The sequence below is a fragment of the Limanda limanda genome, chromosome 7, assembly GCF_963576545.1.
Source record: "Limanda limanda chromosome 7, fLimLim1.1, whole genome shotgun sequence".
NCBI lineage: Eukaryota > Metazoa > Chordata > Actinopteri > Pleuronectiformes > Pleuronectidae > Limanda > Limanda limanda.
In genome coordinates this window covers 5,122,619-5,145,314 of record NC_083642.1, presented here as the reverse complement: position 1 = coordinate 5,145,314, position 22,696 = coordinate 5,122,619, and the positions used below count along the sequence as shown (strand labels likewise).

General features: G+C 46.3%; 1 protein-coding gene across 1 annotated transcript in view; it reads right to left on the bottom strand.

The window, feature by feature from the left end:
* Positions 1-22,696, bottom strand: part of plxna2 (plexin A2) — a 196,252-nt gene that overhangs the window by 64,056 nt on the left and 109,500 nt on the right. The window contains exons 6-12 of the mRNA XM_061074305.1: positions 14,123-14,246; positions 11,241-11,394; positions 9,082-9,178; positions 7,055-7,169; positions 5,517-5,717; positions 4,827-4,923; positions 4,279-4,478 (exon numbers count right to left, since the gene is read on the bottom strand). Of these exons, the coding sequence (XP_060930288.1) occupies positions 4,279-4,478; positions 4,827-4,923; positions 5,517-5,717; positions 7,055-7,169; positions 9,082-9,178; positions 11,241-11,394; positions 14,123-14,246 (988 nt within the window). The remainder of the gene's footprint in view (positions 1-4,278; positions 4,479-4,826; positions 4,924-5,516; positions 5,718-7,054; positions 7,170-9,081; positions 9,179-11,240; positions 11,395-14,122; positions 14,247-22,696) is intronic.

The following is a 22,696-nucleotide window of genomic DNA, read 5'->3' as shown; positions in this document are numbered from 1 at the left end:
GCTCCCAGTGAAACAGCCTGGGGACGTCTGTCAGTTTGGTGTTGACTTATTCAGCTGAAGTAATGGTGGGGAAAGTTGTGCTGATGCGGCCGAGGCGAAACTCAGCTCGGGCCCATGCTGCCTTCAGGCTGTGCAAGCCTAGCATGTCACTGGAGCTCCAGGAGCTGACCGAGCCCAATGACATCCAGACGACTCAGCGTCAATGACGTTTCATCATCCCGTCTACTAAAGTACAACATCAGCATTTTTCACTCTTCATCCTTAATTTACACATTTATAACAAGAGGATTTTGTCCCCTCCAGAATTACACCGAGCAACAGTTCAATCAATCAACCAATCAAATTTTATTTGTATAGCCCATATTCACAAATCACAATTTGTCTCATAGGGCTTTAACATGGTGAGACATCCTCTGTCCTTAACCCTCAACAAGAGTCAGGAAAAACTACTAAAAACCCTTTTAACAGGTAAAAATACGTAGAAACCTCAGAGAGACAGGTGAGGATCCGTCTCCCAGGACGGACAGAAGTGCAATAGATGTCAAGTGTAGGAAAACATCATCAAGATTAAAGTTTTCTAGCAGCATTGATAGGGTAAACATTTTGAAGGATAACTTCAATACTATATGTCAAGCAGTCCGGCAGTCTCTGGTCAGCAACCAGCAAGATCATGATCCACCATCAAGATCAGATCCACTTTAGTCCACAGTCACAGTTGATGTGTTTCCCTTCTCGCCATCGTCGGATATTCTGCTTTTCAAACAAATAATAAAGCCCTTGATACAATTTAGGCGCTTGCAGATAATCTCTTTGTCTTTGGACTGTGCTCAGACTCATTTCAGTGTGTCACATTTAATTGTGAGCAGCATTTAATGGGCTTGATTAAAGCGCCGCTGATCACTTGTTCCTGAACAAACTACATCCTAAATACTTTATGGGGTCTTAAATGCCGTGTAGTTGGCCAAGAGATATGGGCGGTGATGAAAAAGGGAGTTTTTAGTGCGTAAAGAAAGGAGCGAACACGAGAGACAGGATCGTGGGTCGGAGGTGATTTACTCACTGATGCTGTGTTTTGTCAACAGGCCACGTTTAAGTATTGCAAAGGTGTATCTACATGAACGTGTGGGGTTTAGCAGCATCACACTGAATGTTCCCTGACGCAAGATGCATTTTGCAGTGCAACATTTTGCTCTTTCTTCTCCTGGCTGGTTCGATGAAGGGTAGCACACGGTGTACAGCAGATCTCTCCGGGTTTCGGCGGTGAGGAGAGTTTAGTCGTACTCTAACACTGACTGACAGGCCCACCGTCCCCGTGGTGTTGAGAATATCAACAATAAGCTTGCGTACGGTGCGTGAAGGAGAAGAGAGGAATCCTGCGGCAACAGCTGGATCTGCTGGATCCGCTCGGCTGTCACCGGGAGGCAGAGAATCCCGTTCTCTCTACAGTTAACTCGTTCGCCAGCCGCGGCCAAAGCCTATCGAGGAGAAGCCTTTCATATGCTCATCCAACTCCCAGCTTCATTTGATGTGGTTCCCCGTGCTGTTAGCAGGGGCTTTACATCTCTTCAATATTAATGGCCGACGGTGGGAGGCACCGTGGCACTTAATAGAAACATTAATTATTCAAGAGGCCTGTCTTTTGGTAGGCACATCTACTAATGTGCTAGTATGTATACAAATCAACTTGTGATGGGGGCTTTGGTGCATACAATCAAAACCCAAATTTATTAATAAATTCAGCCCACCAGGGGGGAAGTCTGCTTCTTAAAGAAAATGTAATCACAGGGAGACGAAGGGGGCGGGGGGGAGTTGGGGGGGCGGCAAGGCACAAACCAACGCTGACTTAACCGCCAATGAGGAGGAGGAGCATCGGTGAGTCTGTGAGTGAAGTCAGTGCTCATGTGAATTCATTCAGAGATGCCTACAAACAGACTTGAGATCAGACAGTGGCTCCATCACCCGTTCTCCCCCCCCACACACACACACACTTTCATTCCTCCCTCCGTCTCACGGTTCAGTTCCTTCGCTCCGTCCTTTTCTTCTCAGCCTTACCTCACTTTACCTCCCTCCAACCCTCCCCACTCGCCGTTACAATCTTCCCATTATCCAGCTGTCAGACGTACAGGAAGCATTAACCCAGTAACACATCAGTAGCTGTGGAATCATTTCTAATAAATGCACGTGTGTATACATTCCATCTCTCCCTCCACCTGTAAATCAGTGGGAGTTTTTCTACATTTCCCCGGATGCCTTCTTGACAGCTCCCCTGCAAACTTGTTGAATCGACCCGTGGCTCATTCACTGTGTGTGGTTGTAAAGAGGTTTGGCTATAAGTTGTTTCCTCTCGGGGGAAACGTCTCTACCTCAGAACACAAGGTCCTGCAGCAACTGTAGGTCGGTAAATTGGCTTCTCTTGGCCTTGGATAGACAGTTATTATTTTTGCCTGATTGCTGTAAATCCTTATTCTACGATTCTCTGTTGATATTTGAAACAACAGATTTATTGGTGCTGTACCTGTGAAAATATCTTAAAGTGACAGCTTGTTTGCTAAAAAAAAAGACCATGAGTCAAATTCGCCTCAACACTGGACAAGAGATGAATCTAAAATACTCATACACGTATCGTATAAAAACGAGCGACATTTAAAGTTAATACAGTTTCTCTCTGTTATTGCAGTTTACGTCTTTTGCTGAATTCCTTTTCTTAAATCTCCTTGTTTTTTGCCTCTTGAAAGTGGAAGATCTTTACAAACATTAATGAGCCTGGCTGTGCTGGTGCTGGCCTTGGCCTGGTGATCATAACCGGGAAGAGAATCAGGTACGTTCTTCGGGATTTCCCATTTTAATGTGCCGTAAAATGACAAACTGAAAGTATAATGCAGTTGATGGGTGAGAGATGGTGATATACAGAGTCACACAGGGAGGACAGAGCAGTAGGGGTAAGAGCGATGGACGGAGAGGGATAGAGAGGCAGGTTTTCCGGCTTATCTGCGTACAGTATGGCAAATCAATTAACCAAGTTGATAACTTCTCTTTTTAATTGGCTGGAGTAAGATGTGAGCCTGCTGCTGCTGCTGCTGCTGCGGAGGAGTGGAGGGGTCTGGTTGGTTACCCACAATGCAGTGGTGCGTTACCGAGCCTAATTAAATAGCAGATCCTCCTGGCCCGACTCCCCGGGGACAGCGAATCCACCGGGGGGGAACAAGCAAAGGCCTGAATAAGCAAAGGGCCGACTCATGCCAAAACAAACAAGCACTTCCAGGTCACGACCCCGGTGTTGACGAGGTGAAGGGGGGGGGGGGTGCATCCAGCTGTTGGGTTGTGTTGTTGCACAATGTAGACACTGTACACACACACACCTGCTTGTCGTCTTTATGAATCGCAAGATGTTAAAACGATCTTAGTCGCTACAGTAGGTACAATCTTATTAATGTACTTATTCAGAGGGTTTTCTCCTCTTTGTTCAGATTATTTGTTATATGTTTTTTTCTTTTTACAGATTTATTGCTGCCAACGATACTTTCAAAATGCTGGAATAACCTTGTGAGAAGACAAAAGACATTCAAGTCTATGAGCAGGCGTTTGTGCGCACTGCACCTAGCCACAAAGAGAAGGCAGATGTCAAAGAGACAGGCCTTTAAAACTGTGTGTGTGTCTGTGCTCTGTGTGTGTGTGTGTGTGTGTGTGTGTGTGTGTGTGTGTGTGTGTGTGTGTGTGTGCCCTTGAACAAACCCTGAGGGTGAAAAGAACTCACATGAATAAGCTGCTGTGAGCACAACACAACACTTCCACACACACACACACACAGGTACATCACACACTGTGGACCACGTACTTTCCTTTTTTTTTCTCCTGAGCTAAAACAGCACTTGCTCTTTAAATTAGCGGAACAGATACAGGATGAAAAGGACAAAACAAAAAGAGAGAGAGAGCGAAGCCGAACATCGTACAGATCTGAATGCATCAGGTGAAGCTCTCTCCCCGGGGGGTGCGGCTTCAAGGCTCCTGCTCATCGAGTCCAGAGCCAAAACCAAACAGAGAAGAGCGGCAGAGCTTCTTCTCATGGAAACACCTCTCCATGCAAATCAGGCATTTCATTGTCAAGAGTCTGTAAATAATCTGAGTCAAGTGAGCAGTTGAGATTTAGAGAATACGAAGCAGGGCGAGTTAAAATTCCGAGGAGAGTCCCAGAGACCAAACAGAAGCATTAGTCTCCCGTGTGAAGATCTGCGTGGGCAGGCAGGGACGGACAAACCAAGGGGGATTGTGGGTACTGACCTCGGTGATGCGTGGGTTGGTGCACTTGACGTTCTTGGTGGACAGGTTGAGCCAGCGGGTGGTGTAGGGGTTGATGGGGGGGCAGTGGTGCCGCAGGGTGCACTTCCCCTCCCCGCTGCACCAGCCGCACTGGAACTTCCTCTGCGCCTTCAGACACACGCCGCAGCTGTCCCGCTGGGCCGCGCACTTGTAGAGGTGCACTGTGGGTAAACAGGAAGTGGTGAGGACACACAGGGAACGCACGCAACAACATGAAAATACCAAGAATTTGGAGGGTATTTTTTTTTTTTTATCTTTTATGAGCTGCTGTGAGTAAAATATCCCCACAGGCCCTTTCCTTCTTTTACTTTCTTTTTTATCTCCAATAACACATATTTTAAAACGCTTGTGATTAACATCCAATAAAGACAGAAAAGCCCACACGCTTGTTTGAACTCAGCCGAGAAAAGACAATGCATGAGTTCAGAAAGAGTTCAGGGAAACAATGGAGCGTTGCCTTCGTCCATCTTCATCCCGGCACATTGTTGTGAGCAGCATCTTGCTCTTACCTTGGATATTCTCCGGGTTATCAATAATGAAGTTGCCGTTCCACACCACTGAGAAATCCACAGGCAGCTCACTGATTTTCATTCCCTCGTACAGATACTGGAGGCAAGAGATAGAGAGATGGCGGTGAGGGTGGAAACGAGACCAGAGGAGAGGACAGGTTTAATGAGAGGTTCGGGGGTTGTAATCCCCACGAGTCCTTGCAGATGCGGCAGTGTGTCCTTCCAACGTTACCACAAACTTACATCATCTTATCATCACAGAGCTGACAAAGAGACGGGAGCAGCAGGCAGCGGCTGCAGCTTCTCTTAAGAGATGCTGTCCTTAACTGCCTCCTGTGCCCTTAATTCCAGGCTGACTTTCATTGTTCGAGTCTGTGATTGTGTGTTTGTGTGATTGTGTGTTTGTGTGTGAGAGAGAGAGAGAGAGAGAGAGAAAGAGGCAAAGAGGAAAATGTGTATATCTGTGATTCCACTGAGAATAAAAACGCTACAGTCGAGTCCTAAGCAATAACCGAAGATTCATTTACTGTCTTTATACATCTACTCATTCCAGAGATCTCTAGAATCGTTGGATTTGGTCCATCAGCCTAAATCTCTAGTCTTGTATTTTAAGTTTTACTCTTATATGTTTTTCAATACACTTCCATCTGCTGTTCCATAATTCTGTCAGTCAAGAGCCACCCAACCTACCGAGCTGTTCTGGCACTGCACGCTGGAGCTGTTGAAGCGGAGGGCGGTGACCCGGTGGCTGACCCCCTGGATGTGGAGGACGCACTCGTAGCCGCGCTGGCCGGACTGCGGCTGGGGCAGGTTCCTGGCCTTCAGGGTGATGGGCTTCACCTCGCCCACCGGGATCAGAATCTCCTCCGAGCGCACCAGCTGGGGACAGTCCTGACGGGAACAGGGGCAGAGAGAAGGTGTCAGCGCCAACGAATCTCATTTATTCATCCAGCGCTTTCAGGTTTTCTAGCAAGATGAGAGGAACAACTCTACAGGAAGGTCAAGAATAGAAAATCTGATAAATATGAAGCACTATAAGTGAGTTAGAATCTAAAAGAGAATCCTGTGACCTCAGATAGAGAAAATTCTATTAAGCTATTTTCGGTGAATATAGCACCAACTCAATATTACATTACATTACATTTCATTTAGCTGACGCTTTTATCCAAAGCGACTTACAATAAGTGCATTCAACCCTGAGGGTACAAACCAAGAACAACAAGAATCAAGACAGTACAATTTCTTCGAAATAAAGCAAAACTACAAAGTGCTATAAGTAAGTGCCATTTTAGCGCTACCAAAGTGTTAGTTTGAAAAGTGGTTAGTTTTTTTTATACTGTACAGGGTACATTCCAGACTGTAAAGTATTCTACACAGAAACCCAACAGTTCCCACAATGAGCAAGTACTTTGGACAGTGGAGAGAGAAAAAGACCTTCTTCAATAGGAGCAGAAACCTTGAAGACTCAGGGTGGGCGGCCATCTGCCACTTTAGGGTTGAAAAGAGAGAGGTCAACTCTCTCAGTGTTAGGATGTCAAAGAACATCTATATCGAGATAACTATCACAGCAGTATCACACATAGGCTTTGGTTGGAGAAGCCTTTTACGTCCAATGATCCTGAGCCTGAGTCCTAATGAAACATCCCCTCCTAGTGCTCAGTGACAGGGGGAGACATAGACCTTATCAGAGCGGTGGAACAAGAAGGAACTGCAAATTTAAAGTAATACACATCGTGGTCGCTCCTGTAGATTCTGTATTACTAAAGTAAATCAGAATAGAGGAGTACACACAGAAGTACTACATGTGCCAATAGCCAAGGACAAATGGAAACCTAGACTCAGAGGCATATTTCAAACCTTTTTTGTGTCCACCAGACATGATTGACTCGGTCAGAGCGATCTGGTGTCACCGTGAAGACAAACCGAGCTCAGAGATAACAGACTGTTAATTGCTACTGCAGAGAACAAGAGCTCTGAGTGAGAAATGCCAGTTTCGGAAATAGAGGAGCTTATAGATGTCTGTCTTTTTGAAGACGTGCCCCGAGGCTGACACAGAGCCGGAGCACGGAGCCGGAGCACAGAGCTGGATGCAGGCAGGAGCAAATAGAGAGAGAGGGGATGTGAAGAAGAGAGAGAACGAGAGAGAGAGAAAGAAAAGCGGAAAACATGGGACAGAAGGAGAGAAAGTCACTTGTTTATGCGTGTGTGTGTGTGTGTTTTCCACCGACCTCTGAGGCGTTGACCCGGCCCTCCTGGAAGGAACAGCTGGAGGGGTCGTGGGTGCACAAGTTGCGGTACTTGCACCAGTGGCAGCGGAAGGCGCTGTTCACACATGACAGGCACCTGCACAGACACACACACACACATATGTCAGGGGGGAGTCGGGAATAAGGGGGGTGGGGGGGTGACACAGGAGGAAATGAGTTCAGCTCCCAAGTGGGCGCCTGCTGCTGTTGTGCCCTTGGAGTTGGCACAAAACCTAATCGCTCCCGGGCCAAGTTCTCCCTGTGTATATTTTGTCGGGACATATATTAAAACTGTGTCACGTGTGAACGGGAAGTCGGAGGTCGGACTTTAGCCTCGGATCCAGGATCGGATGGAGAAGGAGAAGGAGGAGAACAAATCCGACCTTGACACAGCTTGATCCTGCAGTTACCATCAGTCCCTTATTGTTGGAGTGTCACTGTAACTACCTGCCATTAGGTGTGTGTGCACTTTTTTATGCACAATGAATAAATGTGTTACTATCAAGGTAAGTATTAATACCATAGTGCAAAAATACTAACATCGTAGCCTTATTAATGCAAATTATTATTACATACAACGTTATTGGATTATTGTTACAAACATATTCACATGTAAACAGCATTTTGATGTCATTTGTGAAAGTGTGGAGCTTTTTTAAATGGTGATTTCTGCATAAAAAAATATATTTCCGGTTCATATAGTAAGGTAGACACACAGATGTCTTTTTTCTTTTCTTTTTTGTCCTGTCCTTTTTGTTTCATCTGTTGTGTTGATGCAGGGCATTGCTTGTTTACTTGCTATTCTTTTTTGTCATTAGTCTTTTTTGTCAGGGATTACTTTTTTCACCTTGTGTAAAAAACAAAGGAAACATAACTGTTAATTTCTCTGTTATGTGACTGGTTTCCCAATTAACATATTTGAAACAATATAGTAAGGTAGGAATATAAAGTTAAGTGCAGGACTTTACTTTCCATCACTGAACTCATCACATGTCATCACGAAGCGCTGTTTACTACACTGTGTGTGTATTCATGAGCAGTTGTTCGGGGGGGCGTATTGTCGTCTCTCTGGGTTCTGCCTCTCCCTTTCTCCCCCTGAGTTACGGTTGTGTTCTGCATGTTTGCTTAAAGTGAAATACGCATCGCTGCAAACGCATGGGAGGGATCTCCGGCAAGCACGCTGATTCAGAGGAGTGCGGCGGATTCACCTTCAGGCAAATCGTGTGCAAGCGGAGAGAGAGAGTTGTGCACATCCTCTGTGTGTGTTTGTGTGCGTCGTCGCTGCTGGTGCAAGCATGTTTGTCGCCGGCCATTAACTGAGCTGATGTGGGAGTCGGTAATTGCTTTTCGTGCACCACTCACAAGGGTTTTCACACAGCAGACAGCAGCATGAAGCTGTAGGGCAGCGTGTGCTTCTGCTGTCATGTCTGTCTGAGTCTGAGGAGAAAAACACCGCCTGCTTTCATCCGGCGAAATTGACAACGTCTGTAACATTTTGTTCTAATGTTCGAGGGGACAGTGAAAGGATAATATGACGCGTGACGGCTCCTGCTGTAGCATCGCCGCTGTGAAACTCTCACTCTGCATTCAGTGATGCTCCCGAGTCGGATCCGGCACAAACAGAACCTGCCACAGTGGAGCGAAGCGAGCAAATAGCAAAGGCACCGCTGACACTGAGATCTCCAGTCCGGGGATTCAGGTCGACATCAGTCAGTCAGGGACGGACGTGGCGTTAAGACGAGCATGAAATCCCCCCCGAGGTCCTGCTGGGCAGAGAGTAATGTGTCCTGCGCCGTGGGATGTTGGAGGAGAGCTCAGAAACCTTCTGTGACCGAGCTCGGGCAGCGGCCACAGATCGGATGACGTTGGACTGAACAGGGACCGGCTTGGGTTGAGGACAAATAGAAACTAATTCCCAGAGCATTGATCCAGTGGGTTTGAGCAGCAGGTCCGGGAGCTTTGTTTTTGTTAATTAAAAGAGAATGAACGGACTAAAGAGAGACACTCACAGCTGGTGGACGCTGCAGTTGTAGAACTTGACCTCGGTGCTGATCAGCATCTGACCCGTCTCTTTAGAATTCAGCCTCAGCTCAACGCCCGACCAATCTGAAAGAGAGGAGACGTATGTTAAACACTCAGAACATTATTACATCTTTAAATCATTTAGCTCTGAGCAGCAAACATCGATTGAATCCGATGTTCATTAGTTGTCTCAGTAAACTCAGGGTTGGTATGAGTTGTTCATATTTCTGTAATTGATATGAATATACATTGCACAGTATTGTTCCGTGTACACGACATGGAGAGCAAATTAAAAGGCGCCGCGCCTGTGAAAATACGTGTGAATAAAATTAGCAATTTCCAGTCACACACACACACACACACACACACACACACACACACACACACACACACACACACACACACACACACACACACACACACACAGCAGAATCATTTCATCTGATCAAATTTAGTTTTCCTGCCTTTCGCTGAGCAGAGATCTGGCTGTGCTTCTGTTCTCTGTGAAAACAGCCTCTTATCCCCCCCCCCCAGGAGGAAACAGGCTCCATAAATATGTGTGTGTGTGTGTGTGTGTGTGTCTGTGTGTGTGTTTGCCTGATATTTTGATGACATTCAGTGTGTAGGAGGCTTGCATGACCCTCCGTGACCCGTTCTCTCTGCAGCACCTGCTGGGAATCAGGCTCTGTGTTTCACACCAGTCGGTGTAGCCGGCTCATATCTGACTTCTAACCATTTGTCTCACAAGAGCTGGCAAACAAAGTGGTGAAGAGTTCCTGTCCACGCAAAACCTCCTGGAGGATTCTACTTCTCCTTAGTAGAGAAGAGTGTCGGCTACTTTCTTTCATTTCCAGCTCCGCGTCAGCTCAGCGTCCGAGTTCGAGAGTTTCATCCGAACCTCTGCTCCTTCTGCTCCGCTGCGCTTGTTTTAATTTCTCCTCTCCTTTGTTATTTCCTTCTCTACTCCACCTTTAATCTCATTTCCTCTCCACTCCTCTCCTCAAGTCGACGCGCAACAGATAGGAAGGTTCGCAAGGGGACAGGAGATGGCGGGAGGATTGTGGGGAGGTCAGGGGGAAGCTGAGTAAAGATTGGATGTATAAAGAGCTGGGAGAGGCAGGATGGAGGGAGGTGATCAGAAGGCGAGGAGGGAGAGGGAGGTAGAGAGAGGATGGATGGATGGGAGGGGGGCGAGATGGATTGAGGAAGGGCTTACAGGGGGGATTGGCTGACATTTACCTGGGGGAGAACATTCATATTAGTGCCTGATGCACCACCCCCCATGGGAGCTCTGGGCAAACACGCCTGTCATTTACTCTCCGGTCGGAGGATTTACCAAACCCCCAGAACACACAGTCATTTCCACACATGGCACATCATATATTATTCAGGGTGTTTGTTTCGCTCGCCCCTGCAGCCGGCTCGGCTCGCAAACAACAGGTGTTTATTGTCCAACCATAGGTGACAGGATCCATAATGATATATATGTTTTGCAGATAAATGAATCCTGGAGTCGTCGTCGTTGTTTATTTATGGAAATTTGAGGAGCAATTTTTGAAAGGTCATGAGATTTTCTATGAATACATCGGAGGTGATTAGCATTCGGCTTTATTTCTGGACCTTTACGTTTCTTTCGGGCAGTGTTATGTAAATATTGTAGATTTTATGAGACATTTTTACCTCAGCTTAAAAACAAATATTTATTATGATTAAGGATTAATTATTACGTGTTGTTTTCTTCGAGGACTCATCAGGTGGCACTTGAACAAAACACCCGCCTGCGCCTTGTCTGTGAGCAAATCTAACAAACCTGATTCCACTTGCTCCAATACGACGGCTGCAGCCTCAATCTGATCCTCCATCAGCACTAATGGGGCCTGGCCTTGTGTGTAGCACACTTCACTGCCTGACAGCTGATTCTGGATCAGTGGGAGCTTGTTGTTTAGATGGTGTTGAATCAATAAAGAACTTTTAAAGTGATGCATGTGCAGTTAGCTCACAGAAGGAGGGACGGATGGGAAAGCCGAGAAGGTTGAGTTTGGAGTGAAGCTCTCTCCTAATCGGCATGATCCGATCAATACAGTGAATGGTGTGGGAGTGTGCACTGGATGGTACCTGTGTGTGTGTGTGTGCTTGTGTTGTGTACCTTGGTCGGGGGGGATGACGGGCACGTCCTTGGCAGCAGGAGACACGCAGAGGATCTGGTTGCCGTTGACCTGGCCCTCCACCTCCGTCAGGTTCCCGAAGGAGCAGGTGATTCCCGCGGAGAGGTCGGGAACATCGCTCACCTTCACCAGCAGCTGCACACGGAGCCGAGGAACCAAACGACAGTTATTGATACGCAGCAGTTGACTCTACGTATCATTTCAGGGTCAAAGTCAAGACAAAAGATCTTATCGCAAAAGCTTTGGCTCGTTGGCTGGTTATGAAACACGATGTGAAAAGGGAAAAAACGAGAAAAACACTTGAATGCAAAATGTAAAAAAGCTGTGAAACGAGTGAGGAAAAGAACAAACTGCGGCTGGCACGTGTCTCCGTCCAGTTTGCCAAGAAGCTGTGTCTTCAAATTGTTATCAGCACCATAATAACACCGTGTTAGATCTTAATCTTTCATTTGAGAGCAGAACACAATCTTTCCAGAGGAGGAGCGACAGCCACCGCGGCTCAGTCACTGGTTAATATAATATATGGCACTAAGCTACATAAAAGGAAATTGGAAAAAATGGCCACTTGGGAAATTCTATTTGAATAAAAAAAAATGAAAAAATACAACAACAAAGAAAGCTGCCCTCACACATGATATACACATATGCAGTAATGCCACACACACACGCAGACACACACACACACACACACACACACACACACACACAGAGGGGCGTTTGAAGTGATTCTCTGGAGAGCAGTGACACTGGGGCTGAACATTCAGCTGCTCTGCCTATAAATAAATGTATTCGGCGCGCAGGGTGTGTGATCTGGCTCTCCAGCCAAGTGAGGCAGCCTGGATAATTATCACCATGGCATTTCGCAGCCTTGTTCCATTAGCTGTTATTTTTGGGCCACAGCGTTTGAAGTTCCTTCTCTTTGTTTTATCTGCCTCTCACTAAACACCGCGGGGCGACTGGGACGGGCGCAGGCAGCTGAGCAGCTTAACTCCAGGCCTTTCAAGAGATGCTGACTGTCTCAGTCGCTGACTACGCTGCCTCCCTCGTTAGCTGCTGTACTCCCGTGCCATTGAGAGGATGGATGGATGGTGTGTGTCTGTGTGTGTGTGTGTGTGTGTGTTTTTTTGTAAACCCCTGTTTCCCTTGCAGCCTGTTTGTGTTGCTTGGCTCTGAGGTGTGTCAGAGAGATGCTTGATTGCAGCAATCACAGCAATCAGGGTCTTTTGTTCAATGGAGAATTCCTGAGTAACCCCTTGATTAATTAGCCCTCATCGTGGTTTTTAAGACGCACATATGTACAAACACACACACACACACACACACACACAGACACACACACACACACACACACACACACACACACACACACACACACACACACACACACACACACACACACACACACACACACACAGACACACACTAGCTGCTACCAAAAGCAAGCTTGTCTCTATGTGTTCAGCCTTTGCTCTTTTTGTTCTCCCTGATGATGATGGTGGTAATGAGGATGGTGATGATGATGATGGTGATGATGAGGATGGTGGTGATGATGATGATGATGATGATGATGATGATGATGATGATGATGATGATGATGATGATGATGATGATGATGATGATGATGATGATGATGATGGTGGTGGTTATGATGATGATGATGATGATGATAATAGCAGTGATGGGTGCTTTGCTGCTTGGAAGCACTGACCAGTCTAATTGGTGGCAGAGTTTTAATAAAAGGTAATTTGATCATTTTTTTTTCTCCTCCGTGTTTCTGTATCTGCCCACATGAAGAGGCTGCGTTGTCATGGCGATAGCCGTCTGCCCCAGTGGGATTTGTGAACTGTGTGAATTTGTGTGTTTTTTTTTGTAGATGCTTTAGTGCGATGACCCCGCTGCTGGTGTGGCTGACATGGAAACAAACACAACCGCTAATATGATGTCTGATACGCGGCTGTTTGGAAAACAGACGGTGGAGCGAGGTTGAGGGTGAGCTATCGTGATGTGAGTCACTGCCAAAAGCTTCAGGCGTTTTTTATTATTCTAATTCTTTTTATGTTTAACCGGTTTGATTTAAATCGAAGTTCATCTTGACTGCAGTCAATGAATCAAGTAAATGATCCTATTCATGTCATCTCTTATCATAAATCCTAATACGAATGATGTTCTATGTAAATATGTTAATAGACTGATATGAAGTGCACATGTGAGATGATGCAAACAAACGATGGTCTTGGGATTTTTATTTGAAAATCTCACAATGTTAAAATGTGCTCACACTGACCTGCACAAAAATGTAATGGCGTGTTCCCTGACCCATAATGCATCTTGCGTAAGCCGCTGAGCATTTGGGTTCAAAACAGACGTTTCTAAATCTGATATTTCAAAAACATAAAAGACTGAATTTTAACTATTGTGTTTTGGAAAACCGACCCCGGACAGACGAGTTCTCTCCCTCCTGCTCGTTCTGCCTGTTCTGGCTCGGTCTATGTGGAAACTGCACCCAGCTGCACTTGGGCAACTTTAACACCTACACGCCCACCCACACAAACATGTCTTGGCACACACATGAACTGCTCTGTATCAAGCGAGCATATGCACACTGAAACGCCCACGCTGGGTTCTGATGAACCTTCCCATCTAATGTTTATGCATCAACCCCAATCAAGACTCTGCAAACTGCAAAGTGAGATCATTTCAAATGTTCTGCCGCTGTACGTGGGAAGGGAATATGCAGATGGGAGATAATTCCTCATTGTGATGTGTGCTGAGACTGCAGGTTGTTTGGCACTTGGTGTGTGAAGCAATGTGCATTTTGTGTGTGTGTATGTGTGTGTGTGTGTGTGTGTGTGTGTAAACTTACATGTACGCTGGGTTCCGACACGGCGATGCTGTCCGGGAACACCGTGGCCTTCACACACTGGTTGAGCGCGGCGGCGAAGCGATACGGCTCATCTGCACGCTCGCACCGGCTCCTCTGAGAGCAGCTGAGGGCGGGACACAGACACAGAGTCGTTAGTCAAATGTTTCTTTCAACAGCAACACAACTAGAAACGAGAGGAAGTGCCGCCAAAGCCATTACAGCCCCGAGAGAGAATAAAGAAGTCGAAGCTATAACAGGAAGTCACTACCTGATTGGATAAATAACAGGAGGGGCTGCCAAAGTTATAATAGCAAACAATAACAGCAATAGTTGGACTTCACTAAATCAATGGTTCATTTAAACAAAAGTTTAATGTATTTGGAGGATCTGAAAGCAAAGGGTTGTTATCATCTTGATCTAGAGCACTCGATGGTGATTGGACCAGAATATCCACATGACACATATGAGCAATGTGTGATATTTAGAAAAAGGAACACATACAACATCCTTTGTGTTATTCTGGTAATTGTGAGTTGATAAAGTGTTTTGTTGTATTTGTATTGCAGCTGCAGCCGTGGTAGTGGGTCCTTCGTATCACAGCTCTGGTCTTTGTTTCAAAATCATTACACAATAGTGACAGAAAATCAAAAGCGATGTTTCACTAAGTGCTGTGAAGAAAAGACTACGTGGAAAATAAAGTTGAGAGGAAGAAAACAAATTGTCAGTGTTGTGACATAAATTAAAAACCTTTCGAGCAACAGAAGGAACGAGGATGAGGATTTAAAATGTCAAAAAGCACAAATGGTAAACAATAGAAGATTAAAGAATGTTGAAGTGAGGAGAAAACAACACTGAGTCTCATTTACGTGATGTTAACAGCTCACTTCTGTCGAGACAGACACAAGAACTACGTTTAAGATCCATCACCACTACAGTTTTAGTCTTGACACATCTGGACCGGCCGCTAACATCCGTCCCAATCACACCAGATGTCTATGTCTTCTTTGCTCTGCTTTGCTTTGACTTTCTGTGTCGTCTGTATTCACGGTGCAGATTTGTTTTGTGTTGATCAAAGCTATAAATGTGACACGCTGCCGACTCTTGGTGAAGTTATGTTGTTGTTACCGGGGCGTTTTACGTCCTGGTTTGTGGAATCAGATGGCGTATTGAACACGTAATGTGAAGCGCTTTTGCTGCTTTTTCTGTGGGATTGCTTTAAAAACATCAATTACCAAATAGCTGCTTACGCCGGTAAGAAATTTGCATTTTGTGACACTCGCACCATCAATAACAGTCGGTTCCTGTAGGACTCGCAGCGCTAAAAGTTTCATAAAGCTGGGAGTAGGGTTGCAAAGGGGCGGAAAGTTTCCGGTAAATTTCCGGAAACTTTCCATGGGAAGTTTAGCTCGGGAATTTGGGGAATTTTGAAAAAAAAAATAATACACAAATTAAACGCTGAGCAATAAAAACATCATTCAAACTCTATTTTAAAGATGTATGGAATGCAGCACACACTCAACCCTCCACTGTGTATTCTTCCATCACATGCACAGATAATTCCCAGCATCCTTCACTCTACAGCAGGGCTACTGAGGCCTGCTGTAGAGTGCAGGACTAGTCAGGTAAGTTTCCATGATATTGCTGGGGAAAATATATTAGCATGCTGATTGAGTATTGTTCATCTGTTCATCTAGCCTATTTCCATTCATTTATCCATCAATTGTAAAATATGAGTACAGACGATTCCAATTGTTTGGCTAACTATTTATATCTCTGGCATTGCATTAGTGTTTTTTTACAAACTTTTTTCTCATCTTATTCTACAGAACAACGCCACGTGCACTATCTCATGTGTGGAGACATTTCACCCCATCCAATGTAGAAGGAAAGGCTGTGTACATTTGCAAATACTGTGCAAAGACCTATGTTAAGAATGACACAACGATGCAGAAGCATATAGTCAAGTGCCCAAAGTTTCCTCAGGGCTCAAATCAGCCTATGACCAAACAAAATATTTATATTTATGTCTATATATGACAAGGTAAATACAGTTAGTATAAATTACCCACAACATTTCCGGTTTATTCCCGTTATTTCCCATGGAAAGTTTCCAACTTTGAATATTCCCCGAATTTTGCAACCCTAGCTGGGAGTGATTGTGGCCTGAAGGAGGCTTTGTATTCCCAGTAAACCCCAGTCAACAACTGTGGTGGGAGCAGCAGTGGAGCCGCAGCCCCCGGTGGATAATACTCCATGTTAACATTAACCATGAAGCCACATGAAGCCCTGAGCGCTACACACCCCAAATTAAATCCTTCAATCAGCGTGGAACTTTGCAGACGTAACAAGTGCAAATTATACACTGCTCACTCATAAGGGGAACCTAATGGTCAGACAGTGACTCAAGTGGCACGCAACACCCCCACAATCCACCACACATCCCTCATTAAAGCTCAGCCGCCGCCTCCTTATTAAAAGTGTGTGCGCCCGCCATCCCACTGCACCACAGGCCCTCTGTCCTCATCCAGCCCGGCAGTCTAAGTGCCCGGCTAACAGGCCGTCTGGTCACAGCAGCTCTAATTGGACTGTGATGGGTCAGCCGCTGTCCAGGAGGCCGAGGTGCCACGACAAGCCCTGTCCATTCTCTCCTGGCTGCTAACAGTGTGTGCGTGTGTAGTGTGTGTGTGTGTGTAGTGTGTTAGGGCCCATATCATGCCTCTTATCCACATACTCTCACACACACTGACTCAAAGCTACATCTTCATCCACAGCCTCTGTGTGTAATTATGTTGTCAGAAGTTCAAGCCATATCCAGCAGACTCACACGAGGAGGCACAAGCACGCTGAGGTTCACACACATACACACACACACACACACACACACACACACACACACACACACACACACAGACACACACATGCTCAGTTCTCCCGCGGGGATTTCAGAGAGCAGGAAAGTGTGGAATTAGTGCAGTAGTGTGTGTGTGTGGCCACTGCAGATTCCCTGTTTCCTCACTCACCACTTTGTATTTCTACACTTTAAAATGAAAAATTATTAGTTTTTCCCCCTGATGTGAATTCTTTTTTTACGCATTTGACTCACTCACTTCTGCACGTTTGCCACCATTCTCTTTCTCTCTCGCTCTCTCTTTCTCCTCCGTCTCTCCCTTTTGTCTCACTCCTTTCTCTCAAGTCGAAATTAGTGCAGGTATCATCTGCAAGGTGTGACTGCAGCTCAGATTGAACACTTCCTTTTTTTAACTTTCACATTTGGCAGCAGACAATTATATTAATGTGTTTTCAGGTGTGGGTACAGACGCCCGGGCGGCCGTTACCTGACAAAAAGCCCTGCATTGATTTTCCTCACTAGGATTTCTTTTTCTTTTTGGGATAAAATTAATTTCTGTGGGGGGGGGGGGAAAGAAAGAGGAACGCACGGCACCGGGGTGAGGCAGCGGGGGTGGGAGGAGTGCGGGATGGCTGCTGTTGCCATGGTTTCAGGAGATGGCCATTATCTCTGTGTAGTTAGAAGCTGACCCCTTGCCTCTCTCATTAGCTGAAGTGCATGCCACTGAGTGTTGACTAGAATCCTGCCTTCCCCTGTACAACCCCCCCTCCCTCCCCCCCCCCATCCTCCTGTCTGGCCTTGGCCTGTCACTCAGTCGCCTACACATGCTTAATACGCCATCATTGAAATTCCTCGGATGTGAGAGTGAGGGGGCTCACGCGGAGGAATGAGGTGTTAAAGGAAACGATACGCAGATTGAATTTTTTTTTTGTTGCAACAAAAACAGAAGAAACACACACACACACACACACACACACACACACACACACACACACACACACACACACACACACACACACACACACACACACGTACATGCCCGTGCACAGATTGACAGTACAAATGCATTGAGCTCTTTGCTGTAATAAGCAGCTCTCGGCTCTTCTCCCTCCAGCGGCTGCTGCAGGCGCTCGGGGGTGTTCTGCTCTCTGAGCCCTGTCCATGGTGCTGAAAGAGCTGCGTGCACTTCCATCATTACTCCTCCCTGTCGTGTGTGCGACTCCACTAGGCGGTTGTAAGTGGCAGTCACATTTCACACCGTCATAAAAAGGTGAAAGCGAGTAAACAAACGTACGGAGAAGCTAAAGGAGAGGACGGTGTTTCCTCCTGGGGAAGCCTGCGTGGGCTACGGGAGTCGGAGCCGGAGCTCTGAGGTTGAACCGAACACCCACCGTGGATGTAATCTCATACAGTATCCTACATATCGTGTGCAGGGTAATTTGCAGCAGGAGACACACTTTGTACGGAGCGGGGGATGAAGTGAGCCGAGGCCAGACCTGTGGGTCTGCTCCGCCAAGGCCTGCTCCTCGTGCTGTTGCCCCAGACAGGCAATTACACTGTTGTCTCTGCTGTGCCAAGCTTTGACAGACACCCAGACATATGAATACACACATTCATTCACACATGCACACTGAGACACACATGCTCCCCCGTGGACATGGACCTTAGCCACAGACGAAAAATATGTGCACTCACTGTGACACATAGACTCGCAGAAACACACAATCCTTTACACCTCATCCTTCGCACATTTACACATCCCGGCCCTGACAGCAGAGCAGGCGACAGGGAAAAGGTTTCGGCTCTTCTCTCCCTCCTCCGGTTCCCTTATCACATCTTAGGACTTCATTGAACGTGTGATAGCATGTGTGATTGCAGCTCAGGGTGCAGTGTTTAAAAACAGAAGGGAAGACATCTTAAAATCACTGGAGCCGGGACCACGGAGCGTCATCAGAGCAGCGATGCTCCGGTGGAACGGTGGGAGAGTTGAGAAAAGAAGTGAAGAGGAAAGATGTAGGTTGATGGAGGATGAACTCCATGTAAACTGAATATTTGATGGCGCATAACAAAGCTTTACTCGTTGTATGTGGTAACCATTAATGTTAGAGAATCACTGGCAGGATTTGATTTGGTTGAATGGAACCTTGTCGAGGGACTTCCTACAGAAACACATGTTAATGCAAACATGGATGAAGACCGACTGCACTGGGAGTTTGCTTCCCCAGCATGAGAAGAGGAATGATTCGGTGAGCAGGGATGTGCAGGGCTATACAACGCTGGGCTGCCCACACACACACACACACACACACACACACACACACACACACACACACACACACACACACACACACACACACACACACACACACACACACGCTGAGTGATTCAGGGCATTTGTTTCTGGCTGCTGCATCACTTAAAAGAGAGAATATGCAGTCCACAGGAGATGCAGAGGAAAGTGAAGGAGGAATAAAAAAAAGAAAGAGACAAACAGAGATGGTAAACTTCAACAGGCCGACTTGCTTTGCAGTTTGAAACCCACAGTTCATGCAGGGGGTCAAATCCACTTCTGCAAATCTCAGTCTGTCACCCGGGGCAACTGATAATGTCGCAAACGGAACAGTACAACACGTGCATGGGCAGTTTCACACAAACCTAGTGTGTCTGTGTCTGTGTAAAGTTAGTGTAAGGGAACGTGATGGGAACTAAAGTGAGCAAAGCAAGATTTGCACAGAGACGATTGCTCAGTTCTATCTGTGGCTCTACGTGTGTGGGCTGAGCAGAGAGAGAAAAAGCAAAACAAGTCCAAGGACGGAAGAGTTTCAAAAAGCAAATGCATCATTAACTCCATTATGTGTAGCCGCCTCACTCTGTACACGCTGGTGCAGTATTTCATCCGTCATGTTACCAACCTGTACCAGCCCCATGTGCAAGGAATCTATGGAAATATTGATAGACCTGCATGTTCCTGATCGATATCTCATTAGGGCACAATTGGGAAGATGGATGTAGCGTCCCTCCGACTGCTAACTGTGGCCGGGGCTGATGAGTCGGCCATTAGACACACAGGCTGACACCCGCAATGGGCTGAAGCAGCCATTTTCATTGCTTGGCTAATTGTTGTTGCCACTGGTACATTAGAGGAGGTTTTATGGGCGGCAGTGATGAATGTGCCGATCTGAACAAACAGGCTAAATACACAAGTTGAGGTCATGAAAATGAGAAAGTGTCTGGTTTGACTTTTCGGAGACAGGCAGGAGGAGCATGAGTTGAATTTAACAAAACAACATCAAATTATCATTTCCCATCTTTCTTTGTTTCAAAACCTGAGTGTGTCTAAAATCCAAGCTCCAACTGGGAGACAGGATTTAAACTTATGAGGCCAGTTTGTAAGGAGTGGACCGTGGAGCCGTGTGGGTCCAGCCACATGGAGACTGACAGAACAACACAACAAGGAACAATACAAGTGTAGTTGTGATGTGTTATTCTGCTCAGAGCTGCGCTGAACTGCTGATTCACTCTCTGCTGGGTCCGACTACACCAACCGCCCAAACCTGTCGTCCACACAACAAACTGGGGCTGAATCTCTTTGCACACGTTGCATAACTAACACTTATCACCAGCTTGTAATAAACCAGGTTGTGCTGCCAGGAGAAAGTCGCAACACCGGTCAACTGCTTTGTCCAAACTCAACTCATGGACCAAAGTCCGACTGGTGACTCATCCTGTCCCATCTCGCTCGTCCTCTCCTGGAATGTGGGAGCGAGCCGAGAGGCTGGAGGGAGAACAGAGTGATGTGAGACGGGTTGAGATGGGAAAGCCTCTTTTGGGCATGATTGGAGAGCTAATCTAACAACGACAAGGAGAGAGAGAGAGAGGGAGAGAGAGAGAGAGACGGAGAAGAGAGGGAAAGCTTCAGGAGAGCTCCATGTTTCTGGATCGTGGTCAGACGGAGGCTGAACCGCCCGTTCACACGCCTGTGACTGAAGAGCGCTCGAGACGATGAGCTCCCTTTGAGCCGCAATCAAAACGCTGCTTGGTTTTGAGCAGCATCAAACACTCTCTCCCTCTCTTTCCCCCCCCACCAGCCAGCCTCTCATTCCTCATGCATTCAGAGGATGCCTAGCAGCTGCTGGTAATTAAAGGACTTTAGTGTCTCACAACACGCTGAATAAGAGGAGGAAGAAAGAGAGCAGAAAGAGGGGGAGAGAGATGCCACTCCTGACCAGCTCACCTCCTCCTCTCTCCCTGTCTCACGTTCCCTCCTTCTTCCCCTCATCATCGCCACAACCACGCTAATGCTCCTCCGTGTTGCTAATTAGCCGCCTCAGAAAGCCGCTCTCCAACGAGCATCCACACAGAAACGTAGAGAAACAGGGAAAAGAAGGGACACAATGTTTGAAGGATAAGAAAAGAGGATGGATATTGTCGATGGCAGCTGTATAAGAAGGGAGGGAGGCTGATCAAAGTGAGGGCTGTTTATGTGTGGCAAGCCGAGCATCTCTGGAGTGTGGAGGAGCTGATTCCAGAGGGGGGGGGGGGTGTCTCGGTAGTGAGCCGCGATGAGCTGAGAGGAGATGAGTGGCAAAGCTTAGACGCTAGCTTGGCTGGGAGGAGGAGAGAGGGAGGGAGGTACACACAAACACGGGAGAGGGGGGAAAAAGATAATTTCACAAAATCAACAATGGCTTAGGGATGGATGATGGAGAGAATTGGAGAACTGGAGAGGAGAAGGAAGAGTGATCACAGCTGCATGTGGATGGCACCAGGGCTGGCAAGACATTTCATTTCGGGTGTGTGGGACGAGCCGAGCTCTTCACCAGAAGAGTGCAGCTGCTTTTCTTTTTTTCCCTCCTCTTGGCTATAATTGTGCAGCAGTCGTGACTAAACCCGAACTCATCCAGATCCACAGTCTCCAAAAATCCTGAGGCAATTACACTAAGTAAATAAATCATCCATCTTGTGAGCAGATTGAGAAAAACTTGATAAGATCACATCGTTCTCCCAGCACCTCTTGATACAGCGTCAGATTTCATCACTGCTGCTCACATGAGATGGCATTTGTGTTGTTGTTTAAGAATGAGTTTGTGGTTTATGGTGTTTTTATATCAGCCACATGCAAAATAGACAAGCTTGAACCAGGGGTGTTACAGTTATCTATAGGGTTGCAAAGGGGCGGACAGTTTCCGGTAAATTTCCAGAAAGTTTCCGGAAAGTTTCCATGGGAAGTTAAGCTCGGGAATTTGGGGAATTGTTCATCTGTTCATCTAGTCTATTTCCATTCATTTATCCATCAATTGTCAAATATTTTTACAGACGATTCCAATTGTTTGGCTAACTATTTATATCTCTAGCATTGCATTAGTGTTTTTTTACAAACTTTTTTCTCATCTTATTCTACAGAACAATGCCACGTGCACTATCTCATGTTTGGAGACATTTCACCCCATCCAATGTAGAAGGAAAGGTTGTGTACATTTGCAAATACTGTGCAAAGACCTATGTTAGGAATGACACAACGATGCAGAAGCGTATAGTCAAGTGCCCAAAGTTTCCTCAGGGCTCAAATCAGCCTATGACAAAACAAAATGTTTATATTTATGTCTGTATATGACAAGGTAAATACAGTTAGTATAAATTACCCACAACATTACCAGTTTATTCCTGTTAATTCCTGTTAATTCTCGTATATTACTGTATATTCCCGTTAATTCCTGTTAATTCCC